Genomic DNA, 17,152 nt, shown 5'->3' with positions numbered 1-17,152 from the left:
TCTGATGAAGTTTGTTTAGTACCATGTTCATTAGCCTTCTTAAAGACCTCAAGGGACAACATTGTTAACTTGGAACAAGGTTTTAATTAATGGTCAAATTTCATGGAAGATTAATAACTTGTGTATATAATTGTTAGTTTAGCGTGCAAAGTTTAATCAACCACATAGGACTTGATACCTTTAAACATAAGGAATTAATGGTTCGAGTCTTAAAATTAATTGTTGCATGCAATTTAACAAGCAGTCATTTGATACAAGTATACTTTCTCAAGCTACATAGGATGAGCTGTGCCAAATGTCTCAGCTCATCAACTTATTGGCTGAAAATAAATTTTTGCGAAGGAAATATATTGAAAAAAACAACTTAGCTATCGATTTTACAAACCAAAGATATTTGGTACAACAAACTAGAGGATCCCCCAAGAGAGGAAAGGAACAGCCAAACCAAAAAACAAATCCCAATGAACTAGCACACAAAAATCTAGCAACACTAAGTCCAACGTTCGATCAGGAAACTTGATGGAGATCAACCAATGAACAATATAAATAGATTCACATATCAGACTCGTTTCTTCAAGAAACTACGAGAAGTAGAGAACCACACAAAGGGAAGGTGATGACTTTTGACTCCATGATATAAACCCATTTACCAAGGAAGAAATAGTTCAAGGGGCATCGACCATATTTTATGAAAGAGCTCTGTTAGAAATAGCTTATGAGTTCCAAAAATGGGATAAAAAAGACCATTGAAGGTTAGTGCATTCTCAACTAGAGGCTATATATAGATACAAAAGTAATCACAAGACTAGGAAACCCTTGGGCCATAAATAAAAATGACCACTGTATGATGCCGAACTTTTTTGTTTTTAACGGAAACTATACAGTTAAATTTGTTCCAAGTTACCCACTGAAATTTGTATTTATATAAGTATGGTCCAAACTTATATAAATACAATTTATAATACACCGAAGTTAATAGTTAAATAGTTCGAAGCCAGCATTTGAAGTGCATTGAACTAGACTTACGTCGGGAAATAAGGGGAGGAGATATAAGATCGAGCTCAGTGCAAAGGCCAAAGATTGAGCTTAGTGGGAATTAAGGCCGAAGATTGAGCTCAACAAAAGACTAAAGATTGAGCTCAGCGGAGCAGCCGAAGTCCAAGCTCAGTAGAGAACCAAAGATGGAGCTCCGTGCATGGAAGGCCAAAGTCCGACCAAGCTCAGTGGAAGGTTGAAGTTCGAGCCAGTAGAAGGCTAAGGTGTGAGCCTACTAGGAAGCTGAAGTCCAAACTAAGCCAGAAACGAAGTTCAAGTTCGACCAAAAATTGAGGTCCCATGCCACAAAAATTTCCGAAGTATGTTTGGAGTTTACTCCAAATTAAAGTTGGGGCTCCTTGATGTTTCCAAAGGAACTGAAATGAGGCAGAAATAGTCTCATAGTTAGATGACAACAAATGTAGGGAGATGGGGATGTATGATGTTATAAAGGTGGTCATATATAATAGGTGGTTTTACATAGGAGGGATGGACAATCAAGAATTCGAATTAAATTTCCCAATAGACAAACATACTAACACACCTTACCAATAGTCTATATATTTATTTTCTTAATTATATAACAATTGAAGAGTCTCCCTGCAGGCTTAGTCATATTCTTAAAATTTCTTTTTTAATTGGAAAAAAAGAATTAATATGTATTAATTATTTATACATTGCATATCATGTGCACATTGTTTCAAATTTTAATTATTTTTTCCCAAGTGTTGGTGCAGACAGCCTTATTATTTTATCTTGTGTTCTTTCTGCCTGTGAAAATAAATTATTGTTTCCACTTCCATAGATAATTAGTGTTTGGCTCTCCATTGCATGGAGATAATGTTTCAAAAAGGCACTTAAAAGTTATTAACCCTCGAAAATCTCATTTAAGCGCACAATATTCTGTACCACACGTAGGATCAAACAGTGGAGAAATGCTTTCAGCACCCATATTTGTTCTCCAATTGAGTGAAAGGGAAAGGCCCATGCTGTAGTAAAAGCCCAAACAAAGTTCAAAAGAGTTGGCGTTGATTGTCAAATGCCACGTTGTAACTAGGATTTGTGGGTAAAAAGGAACAAAGAAAAGGGTCTTTTTTTTTTGTTATGTAAATACTAAAAGACCCTTATGTTGTTGCTCACGTCCGACCCACCTCTCTGCTAGTCTGCGTTCGACGTGGGCAACAATTAATATAATGTATCTATTCTATTACATAAGAAAACATTAAATTTAGCATCACCAATTTAAGACCAAAACCTGATCGACCCCACTACTGTTGGCTATGTTGCTGATAATGACTGCTTGGTTGTTCCTGCTAGTGGCTGCTTGGACTGTTGTTTGCTCCTACTAAATTCTTTTAGGTAGTGTTTGTTAGTAAAGATATAGAACGAAAAAATTAAGATATGAAAAGTATTATAGATTTTGTCATTTTTAATATATTTGTTAAATTTATCTGATAACTCTTGAAAAAGATGTCATGTGACTTTTTAGGCTATCTCCAACCCATCTTCCTATCTCACTCCCTATTATATTATAAACAAATCACTCTTTATTTTTAATGTCTTGAAAAGTATGTGTACTACAACGCACATTTCCTATCCTCTTCTCTATTTCACTTCCTATTTTATTTATTTATTTTAATAAACTTCAATTTTATTTATTTTACTTTATCTATAATTTTTATACATACACAATATCAATAATTAAATATACAAATTAATAACTAAATATACAAAATAATCAGATACACACATAAACAAAATTAATAATTAAATATATAAAATAATCAAATATATACATACAGAAAATTAATAATTAAATACACAAATCAATAACTAAATACATAAAATATTCCCAAAGAAGACATACGTTATGCTCAGTCTTCCTCGATCTACTTCACCCTCGCCATCGTCGTTGCTCGTCGCCAGTCGTCTTCTCCTTGTTGTGGTTTTGTGAGTAAGTCATTGGGTGAGGGAACAACACTGCGATGAATTTGGAGAGCAATATTTGGCTTTTCATATTTGTGGAGCAATTTGAAACTCCACAAAAATTTTGAGAGTGACAAGACAAGTAGAGAGTAGCATTGTAGCAGAAATTGTGGGGATTGCTCTCCAAATTTTGGCTTAGCTTGCATTTTGTCTCTGCGTTGAAGATGACCTTATCTGACATTTTTCAGATATACTTATCTCTCCCTCCCTCAAGATATGCATATCTTAGATCTTATAGATAAAAAAAAAATGACGTACATGTCCTCCAGTGTATTCTAAAAAATTTAACAAACAGTTTAATAAAAATTTGAAAATGTTTCTCAACCTTATATTGATCATTCTATATTTTAGTCCGAAAAACATTCTAACTTCATCTTAATATAACTTTATCTTACTAATTTTAACAAATGCGACGTTAATATATAGTTATACTTAAAAGTGTATATAAATTTATATATATATATATGCGCATTTTTTTTTTTATAGAATTCCTGAAATTAGTTTGGATTGCAAAATGATCAATTAAAATGATGTTGTGATTTGCAATTTGCAGTCCATATATACATCTGCAAACTACTCTTTTCTTCTCGCTTTCCTTCTCTTCTTCAAACTGCTTTGCTCTTCTCTTTTCGTAGTCCTTCTCCTTTCTATTGATTTGCTTTTGTTGATATTTTGATGATAAAAAAACTTTGTATTTTTTAAATTAATTGAAAATGAAGAATCAAAACCATGACAAAGGATAAAAGTATTCCAAATATGCTTTAAATGGAAACAAAATCTTTTGTGCCATGGATTTTCAATTAAAAGACAATATTGTGTTCTTAAAGAGATCGAATTTATTTTGAATTCAAATGATTTATAAAAAAGTAGAGTGTCAAAATATTTCCAAAAAAATAAACACAAAATTGTTGACCTTACTTGAAAAATGGCCGAACGGTTTAAGCCTTAGGTGATGGGCTGAGGAAAGAAGGCAAAACAGTTGATAGGTTCTGGTTTTTACCTTTGAGAAAAAAAACATTCATTTTAGGAAATAGATGACTAGTTACTAATTAGATAGTCGATTGATTTTTCAAGAAAAGTAAACCATTTTTAAAAGAGGTTGACCATTTGCCCAAAGCTGTAAGAAGATTTCAAATTTTTCCGTGGAAACAGTCGATCGATTTAAAAAAATTGTCGATCATTTTTTCACTGACATATTTAAATAACTAGTTTTTACAGACATTAAATGATTCCAATAGATCGTCAAACTATTATTACGGTGTGTTTGATAGCATGAAAAGTCCATTAAAAATGTCACATCTGAAGAATTGAATTTTATCTTTACTGTTTGATATACTATATTTTTTATGAAATTAAATTCCATAGTATAACCATTAAAGCATGTTTTGACTTATTTTTCATGAAAAATTCCATCTAAGGGGGAAGTGGTTTTTGTTTTCCATACAAGTTGAAAAATATTTTCTTTTTCAAGTAAATGTATCAAACACACCCTTAAATTTAAAGCACAAATGAAATTTATAAATACCAGTCCAAAAATGTACTGATAGAGATTACTAACTCATTCAAGATTACAAGGGTTTTCATCCTTCTCACAAGTGCTTATTCTTTCAACTTTTCTCTCTACCAATGTTGCATCATTTGTATTATTTTGTTAAAGTCTTATTGTATTCTTAGAGAGATCTTGTAAGTGAGAGTTTCAACTTTTAGATCATCTCATTTATTTTTATATTTTGTTGAAATTACTAACGATTTGTTAGAGAGCTTACTTGCTTATAAGTAGGAGATTGTAAATTTCTAATGATTTATCGGAGAATTTACTTGGATTAAGTAGGAAATTTTTAGTGAGTTGGCAAAATCTCTAATGAGTAGTTAGAGTAGTAGATGTGGGCGGGTTTTGTCGAACCACTGTAAACCCGTGCCTCATTTCTTTTTTTAAATTCAATCTTTTAGCTTTGCGGATCTTGATTTATACTTATTGCCACCTTGCACTAAAAACCTATTTTTACTCAAAAAGTTTGTAAAAATTCACTTATTTTTAAAACACACAATTCATCCATCTCTTGTATGGTGACATTATTAGTGTGCCAATCCAACACTTTTTTCCGGCGGGGGGGACCGACGCTTATCAGCAATGCGATGGGAAGGACCAACAGCGAGGCAACCCAGGCAATCTACAGATTTGATGGGAAGGATCGACGGAGAAGCGATGACAAAGATTGATGATGAGGCAACCACGAGTCTACAGTCTACAGATCTAACCGCAATGAAACGTCAACGAGGCGACAGGAAGGATGGACAGATAGCGAGGCTACCACGACCGGTCTGCATATCTGATAACAATGGAACAGCGGTGCGATCCTTCGCTTTCCCGGTCACCACGTGACCATTGGCCTTCTCGATCACCGGCGTGATCCTTCGCCTTCCTTGGTCACTACTACATCAGTCACCTTTCTCGATTACCGCTGCTTCACCTTTCTCGGTCCGTTGGCCGTTGCATCTCCGGTCTTCTCTGTTGCTACTGTTGGCGTTACAATATATCAGATTTGAGAGGTTTCTTATTTTTGCTGTATTTTATTGTTGGATTTGTTGTTTAGGATTGCTGTGAACAGACATTTTAATTGCTACGATTTGTTGATATGAATATATTTTAATTGCTCAAACTTAACTATCCCATACACTTGATGTAAATATGAACATATTTTAATTTGCAGAGGCCAAATGTTCACAACAACTTTTGTATATTGCAGTCCAAAATAAATATAAGCTGTAAACTAAAGAGCAATCCAACTGGTGATTTGAACATCAAACTTATTCCTTCTGTTGGATTGCCATGACAAAAAATAAACAAAGAGAAACAAGAACCAACTGAATGGTGAACTAACTGGATCAATATATAAATTAGGGTCTTTGTGAGATCTTAATTGAGATACAACCATTTGTAGATACAGGTGATTTAAGGCAAATTTAGTGCCAGCCGACTGAATCAATCTTTCTTTCAAGTATGTAACCTGTAGTCTCTATATCCGTCCATATACCAAGTCTAAGAAGAAGCACCTTTATTATATTGTTGGATTTGTTGTTCCAGGCTCTTGATCCTTCAAATTGGGTATGTTTTTTGATCAAAATGTGCTTAGTTATGTGTAGCATCATAGGAGGGATTGAATTACAAATCTGAAATGTTGAATTAATTTTATAAAAAGAAAAAAAAAAACTTAAGGAGCCCAACTATGTCTCAAGATTCAATCCTTATACTAAATGTTGAATTACTTTTATCTCCTGAGTTAGAATTTAGTCCTTATACTAAATGTAAAATGTGCACAAAAAGAATTAAAATGAGATGTTCTGTCTTTGCTGATGTTCCACCTCTTTGTGTGACAGTGGTTTGATGGCTTCTCCTTTAGCTTCTCCAACCATGTTTCAGGATTTTGAAAGCAAACTAATAATAAATGAGATTGATAATGATAATTGTGTGGTTGTACATAGGGTGAGGAGTTTGTCGACGGACTTGAGGATCTAGCAATTGAAACATTTGTTGGTGGTGAAAACGAAGCAGCATAAGTTATATTGACTGATGCTGAGGTCAGTAGAGGGAGACACCATGTAGGCATGCAATTTGCTACGAGTGATGATGCTTTTGGCTTTTATAATGAATATGCCAAGAATGGGATTTAGCATTCAAAAGGAATCAGCAAAGAGATTGAGGCCAGATGGACCTATTGCTTAAAGATATTAGGTTTGTTACATGGCGACGTACAAAAGAAAGCTTCAGATTCAAACTAGTTAGAAACATGCTCGTCAAAATCAAGAAGGTTGTGAGTCTTTTGGATGGCTGTTCATTTGAAAATGGAGTATGGATCATCAAGCAATTTTTTGATGAGCATAATCACGAAATGTTTACCTCCAAATAAATCAAGAAAATTGCCCTCTCATAATAAATAACATCTGCTACCATGTGTCAAAGAGTTAATGGATCAATATTGGTTGGCAAGATGTGGTTCGTCGAAAATTGCATAGCTTCTGAATGTCATTGGCGATGACACCTCAAATATCAACCCCCAGACATTGTTCAAATCACTTTATTAGAAAAAAAAAAAAAGAAGTAACAATATTGGTTGTGAGTGTATGATTGTTATGCAACAATTCTTAAACATGACTACCATGAATGATATATTTTACCACTCTATGGAGATTGATGAAAATGGTGTTTGTAGGAGTAATTTTGAGGTAGATGGGAGAGTAATTTTTAGATAATCAAATATAGTAGCTCATGTGAGAGTTTGTAACTGATTAATCTTAGTTTCCTTCAAAGAAATCTTAGGATTAAGAATACCTTTAAAAAATCTTATGTTATAGATCTTTGTCACATATTCTTAACAATTTAAGAATAAAAATCATCAGGATATTTAGAAACTCGTTCATATATAAATGGAGAGCTATGAATGAAAATATGATCATTTAAATAACAAGTATATATTATTATGCTCAATATTCATACTAGATATTATCTAAATATAGTATTAGGGCACTAATACAAACATAATCGTGTATGAAAAACTCAGTGACGTGGTAGTTTTTGATGTTGCTTATAAAATCAATCAATTCCTTCTCCCATTTGCACTATTTATTGGTGTGAATCATCATGGACAATTAGTACTTTTTGGATGTACCCTTTTAGTCGATGAGTAAGAAAAAATATTAGTTTGGTTGTTTGAACATTGGGCTATATTGCATAGGAGGTAAAACGCCAAGAGCAATCATTACTGACCAAGACCAAACTATCTTTAATGCAATTAAAAGATTTTTTCCGAATACACAACATAGGTTTTGCATATGCCATATCTCTCTTCATAAAGACAAACACCTTCGTTTATTGTGATCTTCCTACAATCTAGGTTTTGATGAACATTACTATAGGTGAGGGATGAGCAAGACCAATGAAGAACCCAAGTGTGTAGGGGTAAAGTTGAAGGAAAAATATAAACATGGAATTTGAGGAGACATTGATTGACAACAATGCAATGAAAAGAAATCTTGAAAGTGGTTAGAAAATATATACGATAAAAGGTACACTTGGATTGATATACATCTAAAAGCCAACAGAGTGAGAGTATTAATGCATTTTTTTTATGGATTTGTGAATTCTATGATTCCATTACTTGAGTTTGTTGAGCAATATTCAAGTACTTTACAATGTCGTCATGATGAAGCAAAAAGTGAGGACTTGATGACAATGAGAACCAAACCCCATTTTTAGGACATGCATCCATTAGAAGCGCATGTTGGATAGTGTACACCAGAAAAATATTTGCTAAATTTCAAAATGAATTTAAAGAAGTCATTTGCAATTGTTCTCATGATTAAGTGAACGACAACGATGGAGTCACATCATATGGTGTTTTGTATGAAGTAGATGAAAAAGTAGACTCACATATTATACGATGCATTCAATTTAAAAGGTAATTTAGTTGTAATTGAGAGAAGTTTGAGACTACCGATATGTTATGCCCACATATTTTATATATAATGAAGTATTATTACCGAATGAAGGCAATTTTTGAAGACTACATTTTGGATTAATGAACTCTTGCTTGTAGGCATAAGAGTTTGCATGCTTAGGTGTGGATTGATCAATGCATCACAAGATACCTAGGTTATCCCCCTTCTTGAAAATTGGAATCTTCAAAAAGCTCTAAATGAAATGCACAATAGAGCAGTGAAGTATCCTGATATTTGCATTGTTACTCTCCAATGGTGGAGGATTTGATGAAACAAATAAACAAAATTAGAATTAGTAAGGCACAATAAGATTATGTTGGCAAACAAAGTAACATATTGATAGCGCTTGTTGCCCAAAAAAACACCTAAGAGGGAGTGAATTGGGTTTTTGAAAAATATTTAACTTTTTACTCTAATTAAAAATTCTTTTTGTAGTAATCTTTTTGTTGTAATAGATACAACATAAAATAAAACAATCAACCGCACAAATATAAGAGAATTTTTATAGAGGTTCAGCTCTTTAAAGAGCTTAGTCATCTCTCCCAAGCACAAAGCTCGAGGTTTCACTAGGGAGGATAAAAATAACACTAGCTTTTGGTATGGAGCTAAACCAACAGAAAATCCCTTGTCTAAGCAAGACAACACACTAGCATATAACTAGTAATAACCCTTCACACAACAAGTGAGTAAAACAAACAAACCTACAACCAATTTGAGCCAAATCGAAAACAGGTAACCAATTATCTTTCACAATAGCAAATCTTCAACACTTGGACTTGCACTCTTGTTTTCAAAGCTCTTTGAAGTTTGTTCTCTTAGTCATGGACTGCTACCTTTACAAGTCACTTACTTTGAATATATATGAAAATTCTAAATTCTAGATGCTACAAAGAGAGGAGAAAAACAAATTGAAATTCAAAAAGCACATAAGCTTTTCTAGAAAATATTCTAACTTTTTCAGCAATTGTTGGGATCAACATCAACACAAGAGTGATTTGCATAGAAAGATAAAAGATAAGAACTGAGGGGACAATCTGAGACATAATTAAACATGAGTTTTATGGAGACAAAAAGTGTTATGGAAGTTAGAACAAATCAGAATCATTCAAAAGTCATTCAAAAAGATAACTTTATCAAAAAGCATTTTGCCTTTAACACATGAGAAGATCTAAACAAAATAATGCAGTATAAGGGTAAAGATAAAGCATGGAGAATAACCCTTGGGCATATACTGAAAGAGAGATTTAGAGAATTAAGAATCAGAAGCTATCGCAAAACTTTGGTCGACTGAAATTACATCTTTGGTTGACCTAAGTTGCCAAGTGGGTGGAAAGCCTCACTTCGGTTGAGATAAAGGTTGACTGAACTTCATAAGCCAACACACTGATTGACTTTGGTTGACTGAAGATAAAATTTCGGTCGACCTAAGTTATCCAGTAACATTAGGCAAAGGTTCGGTCAACTGAAATGCGAGACCAATCTTTCTAGCCTACTTCGGTTGACTGAGGCTAAATGTTGGTCGACCAAAATTACTTAAATATGAAAAATAAAACATATCGAAAGTATAGGAGATATAAAAAATATTTTTGTTATTATCAAAATCATTTATACTAAACCTCTAAACCTCGAGCTTTAACAACACTCAATCTATCTTGCAATGTGCACTTTCAACTAATATAACTATTTGGGATCCAACAAATGTTAAAACCAAAGGATAACTATAAAAATCTATAAGAATTTCATTAGGAAAAACAATTTTGCAAGCTAAAACTCAAAAAAGGAGACGGACTTGTGGTGTGTGTGTCATAGGAAATATCATGATATTAGGACTTGTCGAGTTACTGAAGAAAAACTGTAGGAGAAGGTATAATATATGACTCCTCTTTGTTTTTTTGTTTATTACTCGAGTAATATAGAATATTACTTAAAGTAAGATTTAGAGATTGTTTCTTAAGAAATTAGTCGAGTAATAATTATAGTATTTGAGTAAGATTGATTTTAGGAGAAGTACATTCAATTCTTTTAGTTAATATTCAAGTAATACATTCTGATATTTGATTAAATTGATTTCTTAGTAAAATACCCAATACTCGAGCAATATCTCATCTATATAACACTGATCTTAGTATTTGCATAAGTTAGTCGAATACCATTTGTTGACTTGGGCCAATACTTGAGTAATGACTTCTTAGAATCTTGATATTTGATTATTTCTTTTGTTTAGCCTTTAATATTTGATCTATTGTTTTTAACACCTTTAATATTACTCAATTTTCTACTAGGTTATGAGAATCGAAAATGTTATAACCGTTAAATCTTGATAGTTCATTTCACAACCTATAAGATTAACTTATAGTTTGTTTTGTTAAGTATCAAAACCTCTGAGAATCATGCAACTGATTCAATATCTTTTACTTGGATAATATATATAAATATATATATATTTAAATTTTATATTAAAAACAAAATATATATATATATATATATATTGAACCGGTCCGATCTTCTATATGGAATTTTTAAGAATTTCAATTCAATCTAGAGACAATCCAATTTAGTATGAACCATATTAACACCTCTAGAGGGTCCAAAAATATTATTTTATAAATTTAAAATTGTGAATTTAATCTTTAAGCTTTGGATAGTTTCAATTTTCACATCATAAAGTTAACTAGCGGAGATATTAATAATTCTGTTAACAAAATTATTTTAAGACATGAGTTTAAAAGAGATCGAAATTTATTTTATTTAAAAGAGCTCATAATAAATTAATTAATAAAAAATACAAGTTCAGATATATTTTGTTTTGTATTTTTCTTATTAGAAACTATTTCTCTTTGTACTGTATTTTACATGCATGGGCAAAATGGACAACCCCCCCCCCTCCTCCTGGGGTAGCGTCATGCTTGGTGCGATGGAGATGACATAAAGGGTTTGGCGCAATATTTCTTTTATGGGTGTACAAGTCTTTTTACTTTTAAGTTGTGTAAAATTTAAAAATTAAGTAATATTTAACTTAATAATATATTTGAATAGATGTGTCTTAAGTCATCAGTTAAATAGTTATATTTTGTTTAAAAAAATTGATAATCTATCAAAACTTATCAAAAGAACGAAAATAAACATGTTGCTGAATAATACAAATAAAATTTATAAAAATACTAATTTTTAATAAAAATAAATTATAAATTGATATCTAATTGATAAAATTATTACAATTTCACGTTGATAAATTATACATAAGTATTAAAAAATATATTAGTATAATATATATTACATATACAGAGAAAGATGGAGATAGGCGATTGATGAAAGAGAAAGCAGCGAACGACGGAAGAGGCGTGGGTAGCGAATGACGACGATGAACATGGAAAAGGCAGTGATAAAGACTAGAGGAGGCAGTGATGGGGATGAGTTTAGAGGCGACGACCGATAATGACGAAGGATCGAGAGGCGGCGAAAGCAACGATGATGGCCGAAGCTAGAGAGAGGCAACAATAGAGAAACAATGAGATGAAAGAGATGGGTAGATTGAAAATTAAGAAGTTTCGTTATGGCAAATCTTTTATTTACTTGGTCAATGTAAAAAGCTCATAGGAGTTTATTTGAAAAAGGTGGGGTAGCTTTTCTTAAATGCGGTTAAAATAATTTATAAGATTGGTAGCGTTTAAATTCTTAAATATTATTAAACATGTAAAAAAAAATAAATTATATAACTTATAAACTAATTCTATAACTTATAAGTAATCAAACGGTAAACAAAACACGCTCGTATTTTAATCCTCCGCAAACCTCTATCCAAACAAAGCCTCCGGAAATCTCTCTCCATCGGAATCTCGGAAAGAGCTGCGTTTTCCGTCCAAAGATGGCGGCTGCTTCTAAGTGGAAGAACACTGCGCTTCTCGTCATAGACATGCAGGTCTGAGGTCTCTCCTCCCCCCCCCCCCCCCCCCCCTCCAATTCAATTCCGCTTTTTCTTTGCCTTCTTCACGTTTCTGATGTTTCTTCTCCAACAACAATCCAAACCTTTTTCTTACTTCTCAATTATCTCAGCGTTCTGGATGCTTATTCTATTGTCCTTTCAAGCTATCCGCAGAAAGATTTCATTCTTCCAGATGGTTTGATGCGCGTCGATGGCGGCCAAGCAATTGTCCCCAACGTCATCAAGGCCGTAGAAGTTGCTCGGCGGCGCGGCATCCTCGTCATTTGGGTACCTTCCTCCTCATCAATCTTCGTTTCACACTTTCTTTGCTTCTTCAATATGATGCTCTCTGTTCCCTGATTCTTGCTTCCGATCACCATGTTCATTCCTTGTTTCTCCCAAATGTATTCGAATCTAATACATGTTACTTTGATATTTTCTACCTTCTTCCACTAAAATTACAAGTATTTTACTTGTACTGCGGGCAAAAAATAAACATCATTATGATATGAAAGGCCTTAACGAGTCATGTTTCCATGTTATGCAAGTTTGTTTCAAAATATCAACCATGTCAATTTTCTTCTTTCGTTACCATATGATGTAATTATTTATTGTTCCGTACTAAGATGGTGTTGGAACTTTATCTTATAATTCCGTGCTAGGGGTTTTATCAAGAAAGGCATTTAGTGTAAAATTCTATCACATTGTTCAAATTTAACTTAGTTAAAATAAGATGCAGCTGATGATAACAATGATATAAAAGACCTTACAAAAGATAAAGTCGTGAGTAGAAATCATTGGCAAGCTACATAGTAAGGCTTGCTATGTTGTGGTGATGTTTAAGTAGTGTTTTTCTTTGCACTTAAATGATTGGTTGAGAAATTTGGCTATAGGTTGTCCGCGAGCATGATCCACTTGGAAGAGATGTTGAGCTCTTCCGCCAGCACTTGTACTCGGTCGGGAAAGCAGGGCCAACCTCTAGGGGTAGTGTTGGTGCGGAATTGGTTGATGGCCTAGTGATTAAGGAAGAGGATTATAAGGTCGTAAAGATGCGGTTTAGTGCATTCTTTGCTACACATCTTAATTCATTTCTGAAGACTGCTGGGATTGATAGTTTGGTGGTTGTTGGTAAATGCACCTTTTGTCGTATTCTCATATTTACTCCTGAGTGTTCTTCTATATATTCAGCTTTTAATTCTTCAAATCTCTGTTTCTAGGTGTTCAAACTCCAAACTGTATAAGACAGACCGTCTTTGATGCTGTAGCATTGGATTACAAATATGTTACAGTTATTGTTGATGCCACAGCTTCTGCCACACCTGAAATACATCTTGGTAGGCATTTATTCCTGATTTTTTACTCTAATCATGGATCTCATATGACATGTTTTAACTAGTAGGAGCCATTTATGAAATTCTCTTCACTTGGAAATGCAATGCTTACTTTATCTTGTAATTATTGTTAGTATTTTTGGCTAGGGTGATCCTCTGTAACAATGGTAAGGATGCGCCTCATGCTGTAGTGACACCCTTTATTATTATTTTTGGCATCTCTCTTGATGTGCTAATATTAGGATGTCTACAGTATCACACCACATTGCATGTATTTGCCTCATACACGATAGTCAAGTGTTCCACATTTCCTTAAGATTAAACAGATGGCATAGATTAAATCTGCATTGTACTCAATCCGCATTTCACATTGATTCTCAGACAGTCAAACTTCCAGAGTCTCTCAGTTCATATTTACATTGATTTTTGGACTGTACATGGTTCAAAATCTCATCATTTGCCCTGAGTAATGCTATTGAATATTACTCACCATTGGATCTAGTTCCAAAAAAATTTCTTTTGTGTGCATGATCTGAACTTGGGGAGCAGCAAAGACTATGGACCTCTGTCAAGGATAGCATTTATCCATTTATATAATCTTCCTGGTCTATGTTCTTTTTTTTTTTTTTTTTTGTCTTTTTCGTGATCCTAACTAATTGCACCTTAAAGCAGAACTCTCTCTTTATGCATTAGTTAATTTCACAGAACATGGCTGCACCATGCAATTGAAGTCATCTATGTTTCCAACTGATATTTTTCTTTGTTTTCAGCCTTCCATTTATTCATTGCTTGCTGTTCTTATCATATCATCATCTCTCCAATTGCTTTTCTGTATCATAACAACATTGTAAATGCCAGTATACTACAGGAACTTATGCTCTTAGCTGAATCACATGCTAGTAAAGGAAGAAAAAAAGCAACTTTCATCAATAAAGAAATATATATATATATAAGCCTAATTCAGCTGAATGAAAGATCATCAAAGCATTTTTCCAAAGAATTCTCTCCTTTCTCTCAATTTCTCTCTCTCTCTCTCGCCTACTTCTGTTGTCTCTCTCCTTCTCTGAATCCTCCTCACATTTCTCCCTAAGTTCTGCCCTAGTCCTCTCAATTAGCAAAGAATTGACCTTGTCAAACCTGAAGACCTGACAATAAGTACCAAATGTGCCAATTCCACCTAGAGGGGATTAAGGTTTGTGATCATTGTTGATAAGTACAAAATGTGATTGGTATTGCAATCTAACATCACATATAAAGAAGCTTAGCTTGATGTAGAGTCCGTTTTGATATTTTTTACTAAAATTTCGGAGGTGCTCTAAAACTTCCTCATTTTTCTTTTGTGTGTCAGTGTGTGTGTGTTCCGGGGGGGGTAATTGAAGTCTTGTTTGCCAGCTAAAAGCATCAAAAGAGACTGAGTGTAAAGGAAGATATTACGGATCAAATACTAACCAACCCTTGTTAAGTTGCGTAAGCTAAATGGTGGAGAACTTTACATCAATTTTGGATATGTCCGTGTGTATCAAGGAGAACCTAGCTTAGGTTGTTTTGAATGTCGTAAGATAAGGAAGATTGAAGTTTGGTAATGGACTAACAGTCCGTCTAGGACGGGAGAATTTTCCAGCGCGCACCTGCTGAAAACAATAAAATTTGAGAATCAAGTCATAGTGATTATTCTACTGAGTCTGTAAGGGAAGCCCTATTAGAAGTGAAATATTAACATCTTGAGCTATATATGCTATGTTCTATGGGCTTTATGTGTTTTTCAAAATTACAGTTTCCTTCATTAGCTAAAGCTAGCAACTCAAGTCACATAAGAAGCAAGTGGCATATGATGGTATATGTAGAATAGCACTTATCAGTTGGTAACAATGAGAGGAAATTTGATGAAACAATACTAGGTCTAGGGGATTGAGATGCTCATATTTTCTATCAATTTGAGATCCGCCTTTCGAGGTTTGGTGCTAAAACTTGGCATCATGGTAAATGTGGCTAGGTTATCTAGATAAGACAGGTATAGATTGGTAGGCTTAGTTTATCTAGCCCTACCTTTTTTTCTGCTGATTTTGAAAATGAAGAGCACTTTCATTTTCCATTAAACTGCTTTATTCTGAGAATAATAAGTTTTCTATATGATTTGAAAAGGTGCACTTAATCCTTTTTTGTTATAAAAGAATAACAATAACACAATTGCTGAGTTTATTTTTCAGCGGTCACTTTGATCACCCATATGCTGAATTGAATCCTCCACTGGTTGGTTGCATATTGCTGGCACTCACAGGATTTTCTAAACCAAATTCCCATTGCTCCGCTAGCTGCATTTTCTTATTATATTTTCTAACTTGTTAGTTTTTCACAACAGCATTTCATTTCTTCAAATTTTAGGTGATTTATATTGCTGAGTCTTCTTTTGGCTGGTATCCAGCATTTGACTAACACCAAAAACTATATTCTTATTCCAGCAAATATTTTTGATATGAAAAATGTTGGTGTTGCAACCCCCACATTGGAGGAATGGTGCGAGTCTGATGACTGATATATTTCACAAGGACAATATCGACTTAGGTGAGCTGTTTCATGTAACCCTTATCAGGTTGCTGTATGTGCAATATAAGATATAGGTTTTCCCCTATTTTGTGCAGGGAAAAGGAGAATGGCAAACTGGAGAATGATTAGCTTGGTGACTGATGAACAGGGAATTGTCTTTGTTTCTGTTAATAACTGAATTGTTGTATTTCAGTCATGCTTCATATAGTTGTACAATACCTGCTGTTTGCATTTGTTCACAAGATGAATATCAATAAACTTTCTTAATGGCTGCTAAACCAAGCCCATTAATGTTTGGTTGGCTTATCCATCCTTGCAGGTTTAGAAGCTTAGCTTCAACCATTGATTATCTGCCTACTGGGCCAATTCTACATGCACAAAGAAAGAACATTTAACTTGCCTGTGAATTGAAGAAACAACTGAGAAGCGAACATGGAAGCACTCTCTAATGCATTAACAAACATGTTTAAAATAAATAAAAAATGATAACCTAATTTGTAATCAGTCAATCGGTTCACATGTCAAGGAATTAAATATATGCAATTCGTCATATCCATTTCCAACCCTATCAATTGCTGTGAGGGATGATGCTTAAAAGTGAAGGTTGCTTCTTCTTTGTGATTAGAATGTCAACAGGTTTGAGTTGTAATAAGTCCTTTCATAAAATAAATAGAGTTAAAATTGCATACTTAGGTAAAACTGACACTCAGCATAATCATTGGAAAGTAGTGAGTCATGTGTATTGATGTCGCAAAGCAAAGAACCTTGTATGCTAGGAAAGCATTCTATTATGCTTAATTCTTTAATCCGAGGTTGCTTTTTGACTAGAGTTTCCAAG

The 17,152-nt window shown here is 33.6% G+C and overlaps 1 protein-coding gene across 5 annotated transcripts; it reads left to right on the top strand.

Annotated features, from left to right (window-relative positions):
• Positions 1–12,276: 12,276 nt before the first annotated feature.
• LOC127794981 (probable inactive nicotinamidase At3g16190) lies at positions 12,277–17,106 on the top strand. 5 transcript variants are annotated; one of them, XM_052326344.1, is made up of 6 exons: positions 12,277–12,436; positions 12,614–12,727; positions 13,333–13,567; positions 13,657–13,773; positions 16,230–16,332; positions 16,634–17,106. In XM_052326344.1, the coding sequence occupies exons 1-5, from the start codon at positions 12,383–12,385 to the stop codon at positions 16,301–16,303; spliced, it is 594 nt and encodes a 197-aa protein (XP_052182304.1). In that variant the 5' UTR covers positions 12,277–12,382; the 3' UTR covers positions 16,304–16,332; positions 16,634–17,106. The 5 variants fall into 5 exon arrangements, with proteins under 5 accessions (XP_052182304.1, XP_052182302.1, XP_052182303.1 ...); XM_052326342.1 differs by lacking the exon at positions 16,634–17,106 and adding an exon at positions 16,410–16,592; XM_052326343.1 differs by lacking the exon at positions 16,634–17,106 and adding an exon at positions 16,389–16,592.
• The last annotated feature ends 46 nt before the right edge of the window (positions 17,107–17,152 follow it).

The sequence above is a fragment of the Diospyros lotus genome, chromosome 2, assembly GCF_014633365.1.
Source record: "Diospyros lotus cultivar Yz01 chromosome 2, ASM1463336v1, whole genome shotgun sequence".
NCBI classification, from domain to species: domain Eukaryota; kingdom Viridiplantae; phylum Streptophyta; class Magnoliopsida; order Ericales; family Ebenaceae; genus Diospyros; species Diospyros lotus.
This window is presented reverse-complemented; position numbering and strand designations above follow the sequence as displayed.

What these genes read in the sequence shown, in the direction of transcription:
- LOC127794981 (XM_052326344.1), top strand. Translation starts at nt 12,383, where the DNA reads ATGGCGGCTGCTTCTAAGTGGAAGAACACTGCGCTTCTCGTCATAGAC. An exon ending in GCGGCATCCTCGTCATTTGG is followed by an intron (nt 12,728 to 13,332) that starts GTACCTTCCTCC and finishes ATTTGGCTATAG; the next exon opens with GTTGTCCGCGAGCATGATCC. An exon ending in CACACCTGAAATACATCTTG is followed by an intron (nt 13,774 to 16,229) that starts GTAGGCATTTAT and finishes TTCTTATTCCAG; the next exon opens with CAAATATTTTTGATATGAAA.